The 17,581-nt window shown below is 38.0% G+C and overlaps 1 protein-coding gene across 2 annotated transcripts in view; it reads left to right on the forward strand.

Moving 5' to 3' along the window:
- The window catches only part of KITLG (KIT ligand), a 54,458-nt gene that overhangs the window by 12,419 nt on the left and 24,458 nt on the right, over positions 1–17,581 (forward strand). For both annotated transcript variants that reach the window (XM_069773725.1, XM_069773726.1), the window contains exon 2: positions 13,894–14,007. In XM_069773725.1, coding sequence (XP_069629826.1) covers positions 13,894–14,007 — 114 coding nt within the window. The remainder of the gene's footprint in view (positions 1–13,893; positions 14,008–17,581) is intronic.

A 17,581-nucleotide genomic window follows, 5' to 3' on the forward strand; every position in this document is an offset into this window, starting at 1 on the left:
TATGAAGGGGGACTGAAAGCTGAGAGGGAGAAACTACTGAGTGATACGCCAGTAGCAGAGAGAATGATTACTGGACATTACTGATCCTTTCTTGGTACAAGAGCAAAGAAATATTTAACACAATTGAAAGTCAGAAGATGCTAAAGCAGGCAGTGCTACCTTCACACGTAATTACCAGTCTAGAAAGCTTTTTGTCACTAGATATAATATGGCTTGAAATGCAGCTTGATAAATGTCAGAGTGAGCCCAAGAGGTCACTTCCACCAAAGGGGGTAGTCCTGGTCTTCTCATCCTTGCACATCTCTTCTCCTCCTCCACTCATTCCTCGGGGATTAGTTTTCTGTCTCTGAGCTGAATTGGCTAGTCACTGTCTGTGGATTTACTGATTGCGGAGGGGTCGGGTGAATGTCAGAGCGAGGGAAGCTGGGGAGGAGATGCTGAGAGCCCTCTCTCAGCAGCAGGGAGCTGTTAGATTGCTTCAGACCATCTCATTAACCTCAAGTGAAGGAAAAAAGGATTATACACTTAAGTAGGTAAAAAGCTGTGGTTACTTTAGTTTACACTTTGAGCATGAAAGTTTGCTTATCTTCTAATTCATGCAATTAAGAAGAAATTTGCAAATAGCCAATATATTCTGTAAGTGTGAATGATCAGGCTTCGTCAGTTTTCTGTGGCTACCAGACTGATCATGTACTGATCTGACACTTCATATTTTCCAAATCTTCATTGCCTTAATTGCACAAGTCAGATTTGGCCTAATTATAAACTTAGTTTCATATACAACCATCTGCCAAAATTACCATCTGTAACAATTCAGCCTTTAGTTTTGGGAAAAGGAAAACCCTTTGAAATATATTGTAGCTGAACTCCAATTACATGTGGAAGCAATGACAGCTGAGACATTTATACTGAAAGATCTTTCTTTTAGCACATGAGTATGAATGGTTAGAACTCGTAAAATTTTATGCAGTGCTGACATGTTGCATAACTCTAACCACTGAAAGACAGTGGAGTTTCCATGGACCATGCCTGAAAGATGCTCTTGTCCAGTACTTCAGCATGAACAGGAAAAGGCACTTAAAAGTATGTCCTCTCCTTTTAGGGGTGCATAGGAATTCAAAATATACTTCAGTTTCTGATGCAGTAATGCTTCCTGTAACATAAAAAGCCAGTGACTGCATTTTGATCAATCCCATCCCATTTTTGCCATCTTCAGCTTGCATTGTCCTGGAACAACCTTATCTATTGCTTCAAAGCTCTAAAATGGCCATTCTGGCAATTTGCTTTCTTTGAAATTATTATGCTTTTTTTTTTTTTAGAAAGAACTTCTAAAATTAACAATGGCATGAAGCATTTTAGTAAATCATGAAAAAGGAATTGATGTTCATTTTCTGTGGTAAAAAGATGTGCAGTTGGACTAATAATCACTTAGGTATTTTTGACATCTGGAAATGTTTTCAATTTAGATCAAAAACTTAAAATAGTTGATTTGTTCTTAGTAATATACCAACGTAATTGCTTTAAGACAAGGCATAATGTATTTGTAATTCCATCTTGCTGAGGTAAATGGCTTATTGCCTGCCCAGTGCTTATGTTGTCTTGCAAGCATGCTTAAATGTTTTGAAGATTAGTTGCTAATTTGATGTGTCAGTTACCTGATTTGTCTGCAGTCCCACAAGCTGTAACTTCAAGGCATTTGAGATTAATCTCATCCATCAGTGTATCACTTCGGATAAATATTCTTTTCACAAAATATATAGATTTGTTCTTAATGCACTTATATTTTAGTAACAGTGTAAATGTAAGATTGTGTTATTCTTTCACAGATCATTACCTTAAAGCTCAATTGTTCACTTTGGGTTTGAGTATGTATAGGAAAGAATCTGATTCAAATTATATAGGAAATTAAATGCTGTCTAAGAGCTTAGATCATTTTTTGGAAGTAAAATTATTTACTGGGTAGCTTACATAAATACATATGAGACAACTGGGGTGAAATCAGGATCTGAAGTGAAAAAAATTTTTTTCCAATCAGAAAATGATTTAAATCTGGTTTTGTTTTACTCTGTTTGGAAACAGCTGAGAGAAACTAGCATGATTCTCACAAACATTTCTTGGTGCACTACTAATACATACAGCTCAGCTTGTCAGGTATAGTGATGAGAAGTACAAGATCTAATGAAATATTGAAAACGAATAGTTTTAAATAGGTCTAGGGAGAATGTAAACCTAGCAATGTTGTTTCTGATGGGCTCATTTGATCATTGACATCAAAAGCTTCATTTGATTATTGACAAATGTGCAGTCATATGCTCCAAGTTTTTGAATGGTAAGATTTAAACTTACACATTTCCCAAGGAAATATCACAACAGACCTTCTGGTTAACTAACTACTGTATCAAGAAATGCTATGTGAATGAACAAAGAACAACAGGATTTTTATTGTGACAAATAAGTTCAACATGCTCAAAGTCCTCAGGGTTTTTCCTGCATCTCCGGATAAAGGAAGATGAAAACTTAGCACCAAAGCTAGGAGATGCAGGTTTCATTTTTCACTTTTGTTGGTTTTTTAGTATGCTGGCTTTTCAGTGGCTTGCCTGTAGGTGCTTTTAATCTTTTCCCCTGAAAAATTATCTTCCAGAAACCTCCTGCAATGTTTGTAAAAAAAAAAAAAAAAAAAAAAAAAAAAAAAAAAAAAAAATGACTACAGATTATTGTTAAAATGTCTGCGGTGGCTCTTCATGGGGCCAGAAGCCAACTTCATTGCCTAACAACATGTGTTTTGTTGGAAACAGAATATGGTGTGGAAAGGGTTATGTATTTGTTTTAAAACTCAAACTGTTTTTAACAAGCTAGGCACTGTTATGTTACATTTTCCTCTGAATATTCACTTATGGTACATACTAGGTCTTCTATTGACTTAGCATAGGGTTTTGTATGCAAGATGCTTGTAAAGCACTGCATTAAATCTGTAAAGCCACATTTCTAAATCATGAACAGTATACAGGCACATCATTAATAGACATTATGTCCAATATAGTAAATTTCTTGATGAAATGAGAAATAGTGAGAAGGAGCAGAAACTCAAGCTTCACTATGGAAGACCATGACCCGGCCCTGTTTCTGCAGTTGTGTAATCACACTCTTTCATCCTACAGTAGAGCAGTGTGTGAAGAATACTTTTCATCCTTGTCACTTGCTCCGAGGGAATCGTGTAGGTTTAGAGTAATGCTTATAAAGTATCTTTTGAATTCCAAAAGACTGAGTAACAGCTTTTATGATTATGTTCAAAATTTTAGGTGTCACTACTGATGATGGAAGGAAACCTAAAATATCCCTTAAGTATTTCCCAAAAGATCTGAGATTTAAAGCAGCTGAAAAGGAGAATGACCTTCTTTCATCAATGTAGCTGGTGTTGAAAACTTTGACCAAAGGTTTCGCTGAATATCTGGTTGGTTTGTTTTTTTTTAATCTCTTCAAAATACAAAATTGCTTTCCTCACCAACATTTTACAAGAGAAAAATACATGTTACATCATAATTTGCAAAGTTACCAACTGAGTTTTTGGGGGATCAAAGTAAAAACTTCTCAGTTCTGGTGCATTGAAATGTCCTGTTCCAAGCCTTTTTAAGTTGATGCGGGTGCTACTGTCTGGAATGTATGCAGAGAAGCCAGCTTTTATGTGAGTAAATTGGGAATACCTGTTATGTCAACTGGTATTTGTCACTGGGAGAAACTGCTCTGACCAATGAGGACCGATCCATTTAAAAGTTGCATGACTTAGTGTCTCTCCACTTTAGAAGCAACCACCTGGCTGGATACTGCATCCATTGCAACAGCCACAAGAATGCGCAGTAAGAGGTAGGGTAATCCTCCATTGACATTTGCTGGAGAGGAGAGCCTGTAAAAGCTGAGCTGCTATAGAGAGTAAATAGATACAGTTTCTAATCTGAGAGGAGGTAAGAGGGAATGCTTTGTTTGTTTTCCATGAGTCTTTTGGGTTTTTTATGTTGCTTCTTGTCATGGAGCACTGGAAGTCAGAAGGGCTTTTTAATTAGGCCTAATGAAGACTCAGATAGCAGGCTTGATCTCCATAAATACAGTAAGAGAACAAATGGGAAAGTTGGGAGTATAAATACATAAGCAAAGGAGCAGTGTTGCCATGAGAACACATTGATATAAACTGCTATCAGTAGACTTAAACTGGACAGTACAAGAAGGCATTTAAGCATTGGAACATGAAGATCTGGAACAATTTCCCAAGATTCACTTTGAATATGGTGTTCAGTTTTGGGCCCCTCACTACAAGGAAGACATTGAGGTGCTGGAGCATGTCCAGAGAAGGGCAACGAAGCTGGTGAAGGGTCTAGAGCACAAGTCTGATGAGGAGCAGCTGAGGGAAGGGGGCTTGTGTAGTCTGGGGAACAGGAGGCTGAGGGGAGACCTTATCGTTCTCTACAACTACCTGAAAGGAGGGTGTAGTGAGATGGGTGCTGGTCTCTTCTTCCCAGTAACAAGTGACGGGACAAGAGGAAACAGTCTCAAGTTGCACCAGGGGAGGTTTTAGGTTGGATATTAAGAAAAATTTCTTCACTGAAAGGGTTATCAAGCATTGGAAGAGGACGTCCAGGGAAGTGCTTGAGTCACCATCCCTGGAGGTATTTAGAAGGCATGTAGACGTGGTGCTTAGGGACATGGTTTAGTGGTGGACTTGGCAGTGTTAGGTTTATGGTTGGGCTTGATGATCTTAAGGGTCTTTTCCAGCCTAAATGACTCTATGATTCAATGATTATTCCCTCCACTCCTATTTGCTTTTATCCAGTCCTATTACAAATGTAACGTGTCTGTGGTGTCAAAGGAGTGGGATATAACACAACTGTTACCTGGAGCCTACCTATCCCAGGAGTTACCTGAACCCCCCAGTGACTTTGAAAACTGATACTTGCTGTGGAATGGGGCAAGTAAAGTCAATCAGGAGATTTATGTTCCAGGAATACCAGTTTTTTCATTGCCTGTTGAGGAGGACTGCCTAGACCTATCCCTGTATGATGGAATTCAGGTTACTGGTATCATTTGCCTTAGTAGTAGATGATACTAGAGCTTTTCTGGATGGACTGCAGAGTACCACATTTGCCTGATGTTGGTCATGAGATCTTCACAATGGCAGAGGGACTCAGGAAAGCTGCTGGAGCTCACTTCCGTGATCTTTATCATGATACAAACCATATCATTTATGCAACCTCTGTTTCTCACCTTATCCTGAGTGCTCTTGTAGACCACCAATATAGACAGCAGCTGTAAAATGTCAGGAAATGTATAGTTTCATGATATATAGTACAGTACTGATGTGAAAAAATATTATCCTTCACTGCTGTCCAAGCTTATACTGGTGTTGGTATATCTGAGAGATCTGAACAGTGTTGTTTAATCGCATCTAAGCTCACAATTGTGAGGATGTAATACAATTAAGGTAGGTGGATGAAACACACTTAATCTCGACTGCACTGGCATCCAATTTTAGTCTGTGTTCAGCAATTATCCTTTTGTAATGAGGTCTCTCATATTGAGCAGGTCAGAGAATTTAGTTCTGAATTTATATCCCTATAAAGATCCAGGCCATATCAGGGATGGTATCAAAGAAATTCAGAGTTCAGAAACAGAACAGTGTCTTTCTGAGGACATGTCTTTGGTTTACAACCAAGTGGACCAGTCTGTGATTTGTATTTCAAAAGTCATCCTCTACTTATACAAGAAAGTATAAAAGGATTGAAAAGAAAAAGAAGAAAAAAAAAGCCTAAAAACCTTTTAATTTTGTATAAGAATATTTTTTTCCGATGTTCTCTTTCCACAGGCTAAAGCATGAACTGAAAACTCTTCAGATTTATAATACAGTTTACTTCCTAGCAAAGTTTATGTGCATGACAGAAAGAATACACTTAATCTGTTGTAATTCATACTACAAATAAAATACTAGGGAGGACAGAGACATTTTCATCATGTGCATGAGTTTTGTATGCCATTGTATGCCAAATATCAAAATAGCTGATGATTTCACTGTTCTTGATTTTTTTAATTTTTTTTGTCAGTGTAGTAGTTCTCCTAACCCAAATTCCATGTACTTTGTAGCAGATGGTAAGAATTAAAGATCCAGCACAGAATTTCTGTAATTCTTATTCCATTTCCTTTACTGGTGCTTGAAGGTTGATGATTAAGAAGGGTGGCTCTGTATACTTTTTCATTATAATTCAAAAGAATATTCAAGATAGTGGATTTTTTTTTGCACAAACTTGGCAAACAAGGAAGACATCTGAAATAGATCTTTAAAAACAATCTTTAATTAAGTATTTTACTTAAGAGAATGTCTTTTCATTCCCTGAGGAAGACAGATCATCCACCTCCATACAGTGTGAGAATCTTGTCCTCCCTGCCAAGATAAACTTGTATCTTACTTTGCCTTCCCCTTTCAATTACTTAAAAATACCTTTGGATTTCTGCTAGAAAACTCTTGTAAGTTCCCGGGAAGATGGGGGGGAAGACAACTTCCTATTTGGAGTTTGTGGGAGGTTTTGTTGAGTCAACTGAAGTCTGGACTTCTGCTTATTTCTGTTTTGATTGTGTAGGTATTTTGAATCTCAATGTCTCCATTAAGAGAACAAGTAATATTGGTCTTTATCACTCTAACATGGGATAGAAAAATGTAAAACTTCAGTACCAATCCTGGATGATTATAATGGAACTTTACAAGGAGGGGGAAAAATATCTCTTGTCAGTACATATGTCCTAAAAAGACTGTGCTAAATGCAGAACCTCTGAAGATTTTCATAATCTCTGATGATGATTTGAAAGGAAGATGTCTTTCAAAATATATGGGTATTTTTATTTTTAATGTTTCTTCCAATTGGAAACATTTTTGTCCATAAAACTCCTCGTTCTTTGCAGAACTAGAATGCCACCTGATGGATGATTATCAGTAAATATTTATTTGGCCACTGTTAACACAAGCTCCAGAGGCAACATCCATATGTAATTACCTGTCTCTTGGTAACTTCCCTTCCTGGTGTTTGGGAACTAAACAAACCAGCTGTCATCCAGGACAGATTTAGGATGCATGGAAACTTCTTGGATCCTTGATTGTCAAGTGAGATTAAAAAGTAGACAAAATTTATTATGGAACAGATAACACTTCTAAAGAGCCACAGCCAACATTTTTAGAACAGCCAAATATTTTAAGTTGGTATCCTTACAGTGATGGAAAATAAATACATTAATTTACACATTAAAAACACTGTTTTGTAGTTTACTGAATGTAATTACAAAATACCTGGATTACATTGATTTGCAAGGCAAATCTATATCAATTTATACTTTGTCTTGCTTATCTTGGTCGTCTTGGTTCCAGTTGAAACACACAAACCAAACACACTAGGAGTTTGGTTGCACCTTACTAAGTGCAACAGTAGCACATTGTCTGGAGCAGCCTGCTGCTTCTGCCTCTGTCAAGGATTGCTGGAACGACTAGAGGATGATAGCAATTGGCCTGAGGTTGCATGAAATGAAGTTGGCGTATCTTCTAAGCAGCTTCTAACTTTTCCCAAGATATGGATGGTGGGAAAGAATAGTGTGATTCATCATTTTCTCAGCACAGTAAGACCATATATCTTAAATTCGCCTGTCTCAGGAAAAAGATGTGCGTAACTTGACAGAACTGGAGAATGGTTTCTCCTTCCAGCTGAAGAAAAAGTAATGAAAAAAAAGGAGCTTGGCATTAGCATTTAACAGATTTGGGGCTATTTTTATCCACTGACCTGAATAGAATTATTTCTGATAGATTAACAGTGTACCTTAGAAGGGAACAAGGTCTGGAAGCATCTGGATACAGCAATTGGCTTTTCCTTTGCACATGTGGCTGGTGGAGTCCAGGAAGTGCCACTTTAGCATTCTACCACCAAATGAGCAATTAGCTGAAAAATCCTGTTCTTGTCAGCTGTCATTAGGCATTCCAGAAGTCCCCCATGGGAAAGCAAGTGAGCGTGCAAAGGTTAGGGGGAAGAGGTTTTATGGTTGGGAACATCATGGAAAGGCAAATACAGAATTGTCACAAGAAGATCAAACAGCTGTGAAAGCAGGTTGGCCATTGAACTCATTTGAATGTAGGGGGCAATGACACCTTTCCCTGCTTATGTTTGTAACAATAACTCATTAATTTCCTTCCCCTTTACCCCATGAAGTACCCTTGTGTTGTGTATTTTAGATATTATATGCAGAACTGGGTAGAAGAGTATTCTGCATTTTGTAAATTCTGTGTTTAGTAAAACTGAATGTGTGTTCAAATGTTTTATGTCTAAAAAACTCCAAAACTTAGTCTGAAAAAGTGACCAGCATTTCTGTAGTCTGTGTTTAAATCAGAATCCAAATAAATTACTCTGATACTCTGTGATGAATTTTGTTTACTTTTATCATCATTTTCTGTACTACTCATCATTGTTAAAAAAGTGAAGAATAATATCAGTCACTAGAAGAACATGCATCTGCTTTTTGTAATCATAACAAAGGATGTAGGGTGTGATCCAGAGATTTTTAGGTGTCTCGCCCCAGCAGGGTGACTCACTGAGCTGGAGTTAGCCTCTGTTTTGTTCAATGGACTGCCAAAAGGTTGCTCAACAAAACTCACATGTTGACTGGGGAGCTTCCCAGAAGTTAAGGTGCCCAGATGGAGGAGCATGTGCGAGACGAGGATACACACAAACGTTCTGATGCCTGTGTAGCGAACATGTCTTTTTTTTTTTTTTTTTTTTTTTTTTTCCCCTTACATAATGGCTTGCTGGTATAAAATGCATAAATGCTCTGAAAAATAAGGGTCAGGAATACCAGTGTAGCCCCATGTTGCCCCTTCTGGCCAGGAAGCCATCATAAGTGGGAGAGTACCACCAGTGGTAATTACAAGGTAGATATCAGAGGAACAGATCCCAACTCCCATGAGTTGGAATTACCTTGGTTAGAGGAAATTTAACCGAGGTCTGTCACTCATTAGTGAGCATCCTAGTTGATAGGCTATTATATTCGGTAAGACTAGTGCTAGTCTTTTGAAGGACAGTGATGGGTGTACGCTGGACTTAATGCTTCAACTACACATTATTCAGCGTTCTTGGCAGTGGTTCCTCCAACTACACTGAAGTTATCTCTTAGGTACCCGAGAGTGTGTAGGGACCTTTCCAGTTCCAAATGTGCTTGCCAGAATACTTCACTGATTCCAGAACTAGGTGGTCACAGATGCGTGACTTTTTTTTCTACACTTAACTCACTTTGGGGCCTGAGCAATATTTAGCATTTCAGTAGTATTTAGGCACAGCCATTTAGAGTAGTAAAGTTAGCGCTGTCATTTGCGTGGGTGAAGGTATTGCTGAATACCATGAAAATGGGAATTGGATTACATTCTGTGTAAATGCTCTTCAATTTTAAGATTTTTCCACACCGACGTTAAATTTCTTAACTGATTAAAGACAGTTCTTCCATGACTTTAATAATCTCTATCACAGCTAAATAACTAAATAGATAGTAGACATATGAAAGAATTATTGTGCTTTTATGCTTCTGGATGTTTTGTGGTTAAAAAAAAAAGACAATAAATATCTTCTCTTGACATTTTCATTTTCTCTGAATCTTCTTACAAAAGGCTTTTTTAAGGCATAAGTGTGAACGTGAAGTTAGCTATCCGTGACTGACCAACCAGTATTGTCTATGGCAGAAGTTTACAAGCTGTGCCTCAGCAAAGTAGCATGCAACCACTGCCTGAGGAGCTAATATCAAGAGATGTTCCTACCCCAGCATTAGCAGAAGTAAAAAATAAATTTGGGAAGCCTGGCCCAGGGTGAATATTGTTCCACATTGGCAGCTAACCCTACTGTAGCTGTGGCTTAGTTGTGGTTAATTGGATGATTTGCTCAAGAAACTGGGCTAAAAAATTCTCTGGCTAACATGATTTGCATGCAAGAAATTTTATAATGAAAACCCCATTCATCTGTGTAGTTACTACCTGTCCCTGTACTTAATAGTTTTTTTGTGTTTTATTATTTGCCTTTTTTGTTGTTGTTGATTTCTCCCTACTTACGATTACAATTGTTATCAGTACAAACTAGATCTTTGGAAATGTCCAGACTTTCCAGTGTTTGGCTTATTTAGCAATGTGGTGTTCCCCTTGCTGCTTTCCACTTAAGAAATTAGCTGAACATTAACCAGTGTGATTGAGTATCTTTGATAGCATACTGTGAGAAAGATGCTAAAGCACTCATTCAGCAGCCTTTGTCAACGCTCCAGATCATAAATGAGGAACATGAATGAAAAAGTTGTTGATTTACAACTGAAAGGGTGGCCTTCAACACATTGGATCACTAGCTAAGCCTCTAAAATGCTGTTAAATGAAATTATAGATTGTGGCTTATAAGTAATAGTAAAAATTATTTGCAGAATGATCGAAAGTGTATACTTGAAATATTTGACTTATTCTTTCCAGTCTAATCATTATTTTTTTCCCTTTCAGAACAGCAACTTAAATATTCAGTACTTAAGATCTTGATTTCAGAGTATAAAAACAACTGAATAATATTTGAGCCAAAAATAGGAAGAGGCCCTTTGGTACACAGGTCTGCCTTCTGTCTGCCATATATCTTCAACTTAACGCTAGTAGGTGATGTGTGATTAAATCCTGTGGCCAGCTTTGAAAATCCCATTTTAGCTTAGAAGTAATTATATATGGAAATCTGTTATGAGTGCTATGTGGATAACTTTCATTTACACTTAGTAAAGTGTAAAACTGGAATCTCTATTTATAAAGCTGTTGTTTAAGGTTCCCTTTTGTTCTGTCCTTGATTTAATTCATGCTATTCAAGTTTTGCTCAAACAGCAGGTTTGGTCATTAGTAAATAACAAAATAGCTTAGCTCTTTGATCTCTACAGTCCTTACATACAATGTGCCTGTAGGCATGTGTAATATAAATATTTGGTAAGTGCAAATAATTAGAAGATTTTGGATAATAGGCATGTTGAAACTAGCAGTATTTTGCAGATTTTCAGTTCCTGTTGGATGGGACAGGGACCAAATAAGCAAGAAAAACCTCAAATAATTTAAAAATTTACAAAGCATTTGTTTTTAATAGCAGTTATAAAAATTACTATGCCTTTAAATCCCATTATTTACATAGGAAAAAATTGTATTCTTATTGATTTGCATAATTATAAAATGTGTAGTGATTTTAAGCTTCATGTATGGGTCATCTTTAGATCCAGAAGCAAAATTGGCAAGATGCATCAGAGTTCTGGTTTTACTTGGAGTGTGCTGCTGCTTTTATTAATATTACTCAGTTGATGTGGCAAAAAAGTAATTCCAGTTAAAGAGGTTTTTTTACTTTTTTGATTCTTAGACTGTTAGGTTAAACATTGTCCTATGACAGTGACACAAGTCAGTGAACAAATCCCATCTTCCTTTACATACTAGTCAATATTGAGGAACCCAGTGAAGAAATCAGCGGTTTCTGGAGTGGGCTCCATCTCCAAAGAACACGTCAGGGAAACGTCCCTGAAACTCAGCAAGTGTAACTGCTAGTGTACTCTTTAACTCTGAAGGTAGAACTACTCTTCCTTTAACTCCTGAAAGCAGTATAATTAGTCCATTTTGGAGCTAGCTGTCACTAACTTCTCGCCTTTTTTATAACCATTTTGTTCCAAAAATTGCAGTGGGGAGGTAGTCTGAAGTTGAGGACCCCTTTGGTTTCCTCTGTGATTCTAGAGAATGTGAGGAGAGGGAGATGTTTCTTTGACCACTTAAAGCTAGTTCTTAAACAGCTTTGAGCTCTTATACACTGCAAGGAACTCTCAAAGGTCCTTTCAGTAGCAGCATCTTTGTTGCATCTCCCCATAGCTTGAGTTGTTCATATATATATAACTGCAAAGCTTTGTATAGCATAAGATACAGAGGTTTTGTAAGAAAGATTAAGTACCTAAATTCAAGTTAGGTGTTTATTCTCAATTCTTCACATACGTAATTACTCTCAATAATTATTTGTACAAACATTCAATTAAAAGTATTTCTAAATGCTAGTTATGTTGAAGTAAGAGGCATTCTCAAAACACATGCTGCATATTGCATGTGTACTTTGCTTAGAATATTTTCGATTTCTTTGTGTGTAAGTCTACCCATCATCATGATCCTGTGGTGTTTGAAGGTACAGTTTAGGAAAAGCTGAGTACAGGCTCCACCAAAACGGGCAGTCCTGGCTTGTCCTATCTGTAACAGAGCATTTCTGCTGTCTCGGTTACCTGGATCAGAAAGCTGATCTGTGTGAAAAATAGCACAGGAAAACAAAATGGAAATTGTCTGCCTGGTACAGCTGGCTAAACTATCTCGCCAGTGCAAGAGGTGGGGGGAGGAGGCTGGATTGTTTTTTCCAGCATCAACCCACGCTGGTTTTACCTAAATTACTCAGGAAGCCATATTCTAAGAAAGTAAATGACCAGTTTTACTTGAGATGTAAGATTCATACAAGATTTAAAAGATGTAAGATACAATAAAGGTATTTACTTGTCATTTAAGAGCTCTAGGTGAAGTGCTTGGCACTGTTCCATCATGCTTATGTAGCTCCCAAGCGATGTTTATCATCATGCTTTCTTAAACCCCTGAGGTTACTATAATGATACTTTATCTTTTAAATCTGTGATTTTCTTTCCCTGCTTTCCTAGAGAGCTTCATCTGTGTTGTTTGATTTGCTTTGGTCTTAAACAGAAAGGTTGGATAGCATTTGAAGGCAAGGCTGGAGACAGGAGCTCTCTACATGTCACAGGCAGGCTGGGAGGCATCTTGGTTCGTGCAAAAGCAAATTCTGGTCTCAGTCCTTCCCTCGTGGAGGCTCAGGAGCCTGCACAGGCAAATGCCATACTTGCAGTAAATGTACACCATCATCGGCTCTTGCTGACAGCTTCAGTCAGCTGGCACAAGAAGCTTCACAACCCGAGGCAACTTTTGATTATCCATAACTTAAATGCTTTAACATTCTGGAAATAAAGATCTGCAGCTTGAACTTGGCACGGGGCTCTGTGGGAAACCAGCGAAGCACAAGGAACAACAGAAGGCGAGGAAGTTCAGGCAGTGTAGCCAAGGAGACACCCAGGCGCATCGCAGCTAGTTATCTGGTGCTTTTCTGGCTGAGTCTCACAAGCCCGCGTGAGTACATTGCATTGCTGTTCCTAATAGGATTTAGGAGGGGAATGTAGTGCCAAAGCCAAGCTGCCCCTCCTGAGAGGCCAGGGCATGTCACTTAGAGAAAATGTATTGGATTGCTGCTGGAGGTCTCAGTATTTGGGCAGAGGCCAGTTGTGGTTTTCCTTGCAGTTTAAGTACCCAAATGTAATGGCTGTGATTATGAACTTTCTCCTTTTATCTTGCTGTGGTCTGATATAATTTTGTTCCTTATCAACCATTATCACATTAGAGGCAAAGGTTTATCAAATACCTTATCGGGTGAATGACAAGCATTTAGTTAGCTTTATGCTGCTGATAAAGAATATTGCAAAGTTTGTCTCTCTCTCTTCTTTGGTATCTGTAAACTTTGCAGAAACCCACCTCAGCAGGATCCTGTGGAAGTAATCTGATGGCTCAATACCAGGTTTTCCATTATTACTCTAAAGGTACTTTCTTCTAGAAAAGATCAATTAAGTGCATTTCTGTGGACCCCTGCCATGAAGGTTATACTATAGTGGTACAAGTATGTCCTCATGAAAGATGGAAGAGTATTGTTGCAGCTAGACTTTGTATATGAAAAACATTACTACAATCTCGTTATTTCACGTTTGGAGATTGCTTACTTGGGGGTTTCTTGTTTCTTTTTTGTTTTTACTAAATAGACTTGGATTGTCACTTGCTTTTGTCTTCAACTACTCCTGCTTAATCCTCTTGTCAAAGCCCAGAGTTCCTGCGGGAATCCAGTGACAGATGATGTGAATGACATTGCAAAATTGGTAAGTAGCTTTTTTTAAAAATTATTTTTTATGTTAAACAATAATCAGTGACTAATGGCACTTACATTTTAAGCAAAGTTAGCAAATCTATATCAGAACCAGGGGAATATTAACAAAAAAAATAAATCCATTGATGTCTGTGACTTGATCAAAACCAAAACCTTTACTGCAGAGACTGGAGAGTAGTTTCAGAGTTCATTGAAGAGGTGATCTTCTTGACCAAGCTGGACTGTATGTACACATGTGTTTTCCTCCCTCCAAACTTCCATAAAAATTGTCAAAAGTCTTGATTTCCTCAGACATTGTCTGGGATCAGATTGCTTCCCATGCAGAAGAAAGATTATTGGCTTTGTGTTACTGATTACTGTGGAGCAGACCGGCAGCAAACACAACTGAAATGAATCGGGAGGCTTTACCTTAGGTTGTATGGGAAACTTGTGCCATATATAAAAATAGTATGATACTAGACATCATTGTAGCAATCAAGGCAATAACAATTGAACAGCTCTTACAGTCTTTAGGTGTCAATAAGCTACACTCATTATGTGTTTCCCTCCCTACTTGCTGTACCTAGAAGTTTAAGTCTGAAGGACTCGCAGCTTCATATAAGAACTGAATTCATTTAAGTACATTTTAACTGTTACTTAATTGAACACTGCATTAACCTGAAAAACTGCATCTCCTTGTGTGAAGTCAGTTGGTATTTAACTCCACTGAAGTCCGTGATTATGCTAACTTGCAGTAGTGCAGGATCTAACACCAAAGCTTTTAAGAAATAATATATACTGAACACTTAACAAGCATCCCTTCATCTACGCACTGACTTCAGCTGAAAATTATGGCTTCATTATGGAAAGATGGTTGCAATACCAGTGTTAATATTATCAAACACTTAATTTGGAGTCCCTTGCATTTGCTGCCAGTGCAGTGTTCTTAAGCTGTTTTCTTTGGGCATTGTTATATACATTGGCACATAGTGTAAGTCTCTGGGGGTGCTCTATAGTCCTACTCAGATGCTTAATGCTTCACATTAGTCCCTTTAGGCAGAATTCTGAAGTATCAGCATGTTTATTCAAGATAATATTTCATCTCTTGACAGAGTATTAAGCTTTGATTTAAACCTGTTGAAAGCATGACAGAGCAACAGAACTCCTGTGAGGGCTGGTGAAACTGTCTAGTACAGGGTTAGCAATAACTTTTTGTCAATTATGCATCCTCAGAACAAATGCTTTAACTTTCCCCTTAGTACAATTTAAACTTCAAGAATGTATAAACACAGGTTACAAAAATTTGCATGCAGCTTGAGCAATCACACTTTGCTTTTGAGATAAATTATGAAAGAAACCTAATATAAAAATTAGGTTAGTCTTTAATTTGGCTGTGACTTTCCCTATCGTGTTCCTAGATCTTCCTCCAGACTAGTCCAGCAACTGCAGTTCTTGCACATACCCCTGCAGCACTGTGTTTCCATACCCAGACCCTCCTCCACACCCCCTCTTAGTTCTCCACATGCAGCGTGGTTGCTGGTTCCCTCCCATGCGCCCTGGGCATGATGCCTACCTGAGCGATGTTTTGAACGCTTGCCGGATTTATATCCCCTTTTGCTTGGGCTGCTGGCTTGGCAGGAAGGACTTTGTGTGGTGACTGTTCTGTTGTATGTGCTGCTCGTCCTGGAAGAAAACCTCTGCCAACTGCCGGGGTTGCACTGTGCTTCTGCTGCTGCCAAGCCTGAGCAGAGTGGGGTAGCGCTGAGCTCCGGCCATTCCTCAGTGAGGATGCTCTACGGTCCTTCTCCTGACTTACACCCATACCTTTCAGATCTCTCTACCAAATGCAAAATTTGGGTGAAGTTAACTAGCAAGTTCAAACATATTTTGAGTTGGAGAAATAACAGAGAGATGCAGAAAATACAAAGCCCAGACACCTGGATTCTCTCTGGTTTGAGTTGTGCGTCTGAGAATGTTCTGAGGAAAGTCTGTATCCATGTTTTGTCTGTGTTAAATATTTGCATAGATTTTTTTCATGCAGAAATAATTTCTATAAAGCTACTTGAGAATTGAAAGGATAACAGGGAAATAAGTTTGGTATCTTCAATTAGTATCAGAACTCTTGGTTTCAGTTAAACTGACTATATTGCCAGTTGGTCATTCTCTTTTGAAATGCTACACCATGACAACTTGACATTGAGAACAAAATTTAAAAAAATATATATAATAAGGTTTAAAGTACTTTTTAAACAAAATATCATTAGCTGACTGTGAATACGAGAAGGGAGAAATTTACAGAGAACACTGACTGATCACATTACTTTGCTAAAAAGTACAGTTTTCTTATGCTATATGGAGTATATCCTTAGTACCTATAATATGGACTCCAACATGATGTTGCTTAAAAATATAGTTCAGGAAACCATACAACTCTTGTAAATTACTATGAATGTTTTTATACCACTTCTGCTTTTTGAAACAAAATACAGTAATTGAATTAAGGAATGATATTCTGATGACTTACGTCTTCAAAATTAGACATAGCACCCATAGGTGGTTGGGTTCTTTATTGATCCTATTGGCCTTTAACAGTCTTATTTCTCTGCTGATCCAAAGAGTTTGTGCCACTAGGACATAGTGTTTTTTAATAAATGTCTTCACCTTTCACACTGAGAACAAATTGTAGCACCAGGGATTTTGCAGAAGCTAATGTTATGTGTACAGTTATTGCCCATAGTTACTGTGATATTATCCACAAGCTCTATCACACTTGCTGAGAGTGGTATGACAGTTGTTTCCAAAGGCTTTATTCTTGGCCACACTGTCATGTTCTTTAAACCCTTTTGTCCACAGTCGTGAGTATAGTCCTGTATCTGTGTGTGCAATAAACTAGCTGTTCAGTGGTAGTATGCAAGTCCCATCATTTAGCTTAGGATATTGGCCCCTCTTCCTCCTGACTCATGACAAATGCTCAGACATCAGCTTAGATTCAGTATGGCCTGAATCCTCCACTAAGGTGGATTATGATCTCTTCATCTCCCCAAAATGTTAGTCTTCCCTAGGCCTTTTCTCCTTACTGTAAAGGTGTGTCACTATCTCTCCCCAGCCATTCAGGTCTATAACAAAGGTGTCCATTTTGGCTCTTGATACTTCACAGATCCTTGTAAGTTCACTTTTAAAATCTCCATTGTTTTTTCCTGTCATAACATGAAAAAATGTTTTTGTAGTTCTCTGTCCATACAAATTCACATTTTCTTCCAAATTCTTGGTGGATAAAAATCCAGTATACTGAAAAGATTTCTCCTGGCTTCAACTTCTATAATTTTGCCCTTCTGTGTATTAATTTGCTGCTCTGACCTTGTATCTTCTACTTATTTCCTTCAAGCTGTTCTTCCTTTTTTTCATTATCAATGGCAAGCTTCTTGGTTTTGTCTTCAAAAGCACTATTAACACTGCCTGTGATGTCTTAACACATGCTGAGTTTGCCCTCTTGTCCTAGCTTCTCCTCATTATTTCCATGGTGTCTATTACGCTGTTCATGGCCACAGGAAGGATGCTCCTTGATGAAATCCAAGCAGATTCTCTTC

This window comes from Haliaeetus albicilla, chromosome 28, assembly GCF_947461875.1.
Source record: "Haliaeetus albicilla chromosome 28, bHalAlb1.1, whole genome shotgun sequence".
Lineage (NCBI taxonomy): Eukaryota > Metazoa > Chordata > Aves > Accipitriformes > Accipitridae > Haliaeetus > Haliaeetus albicilla.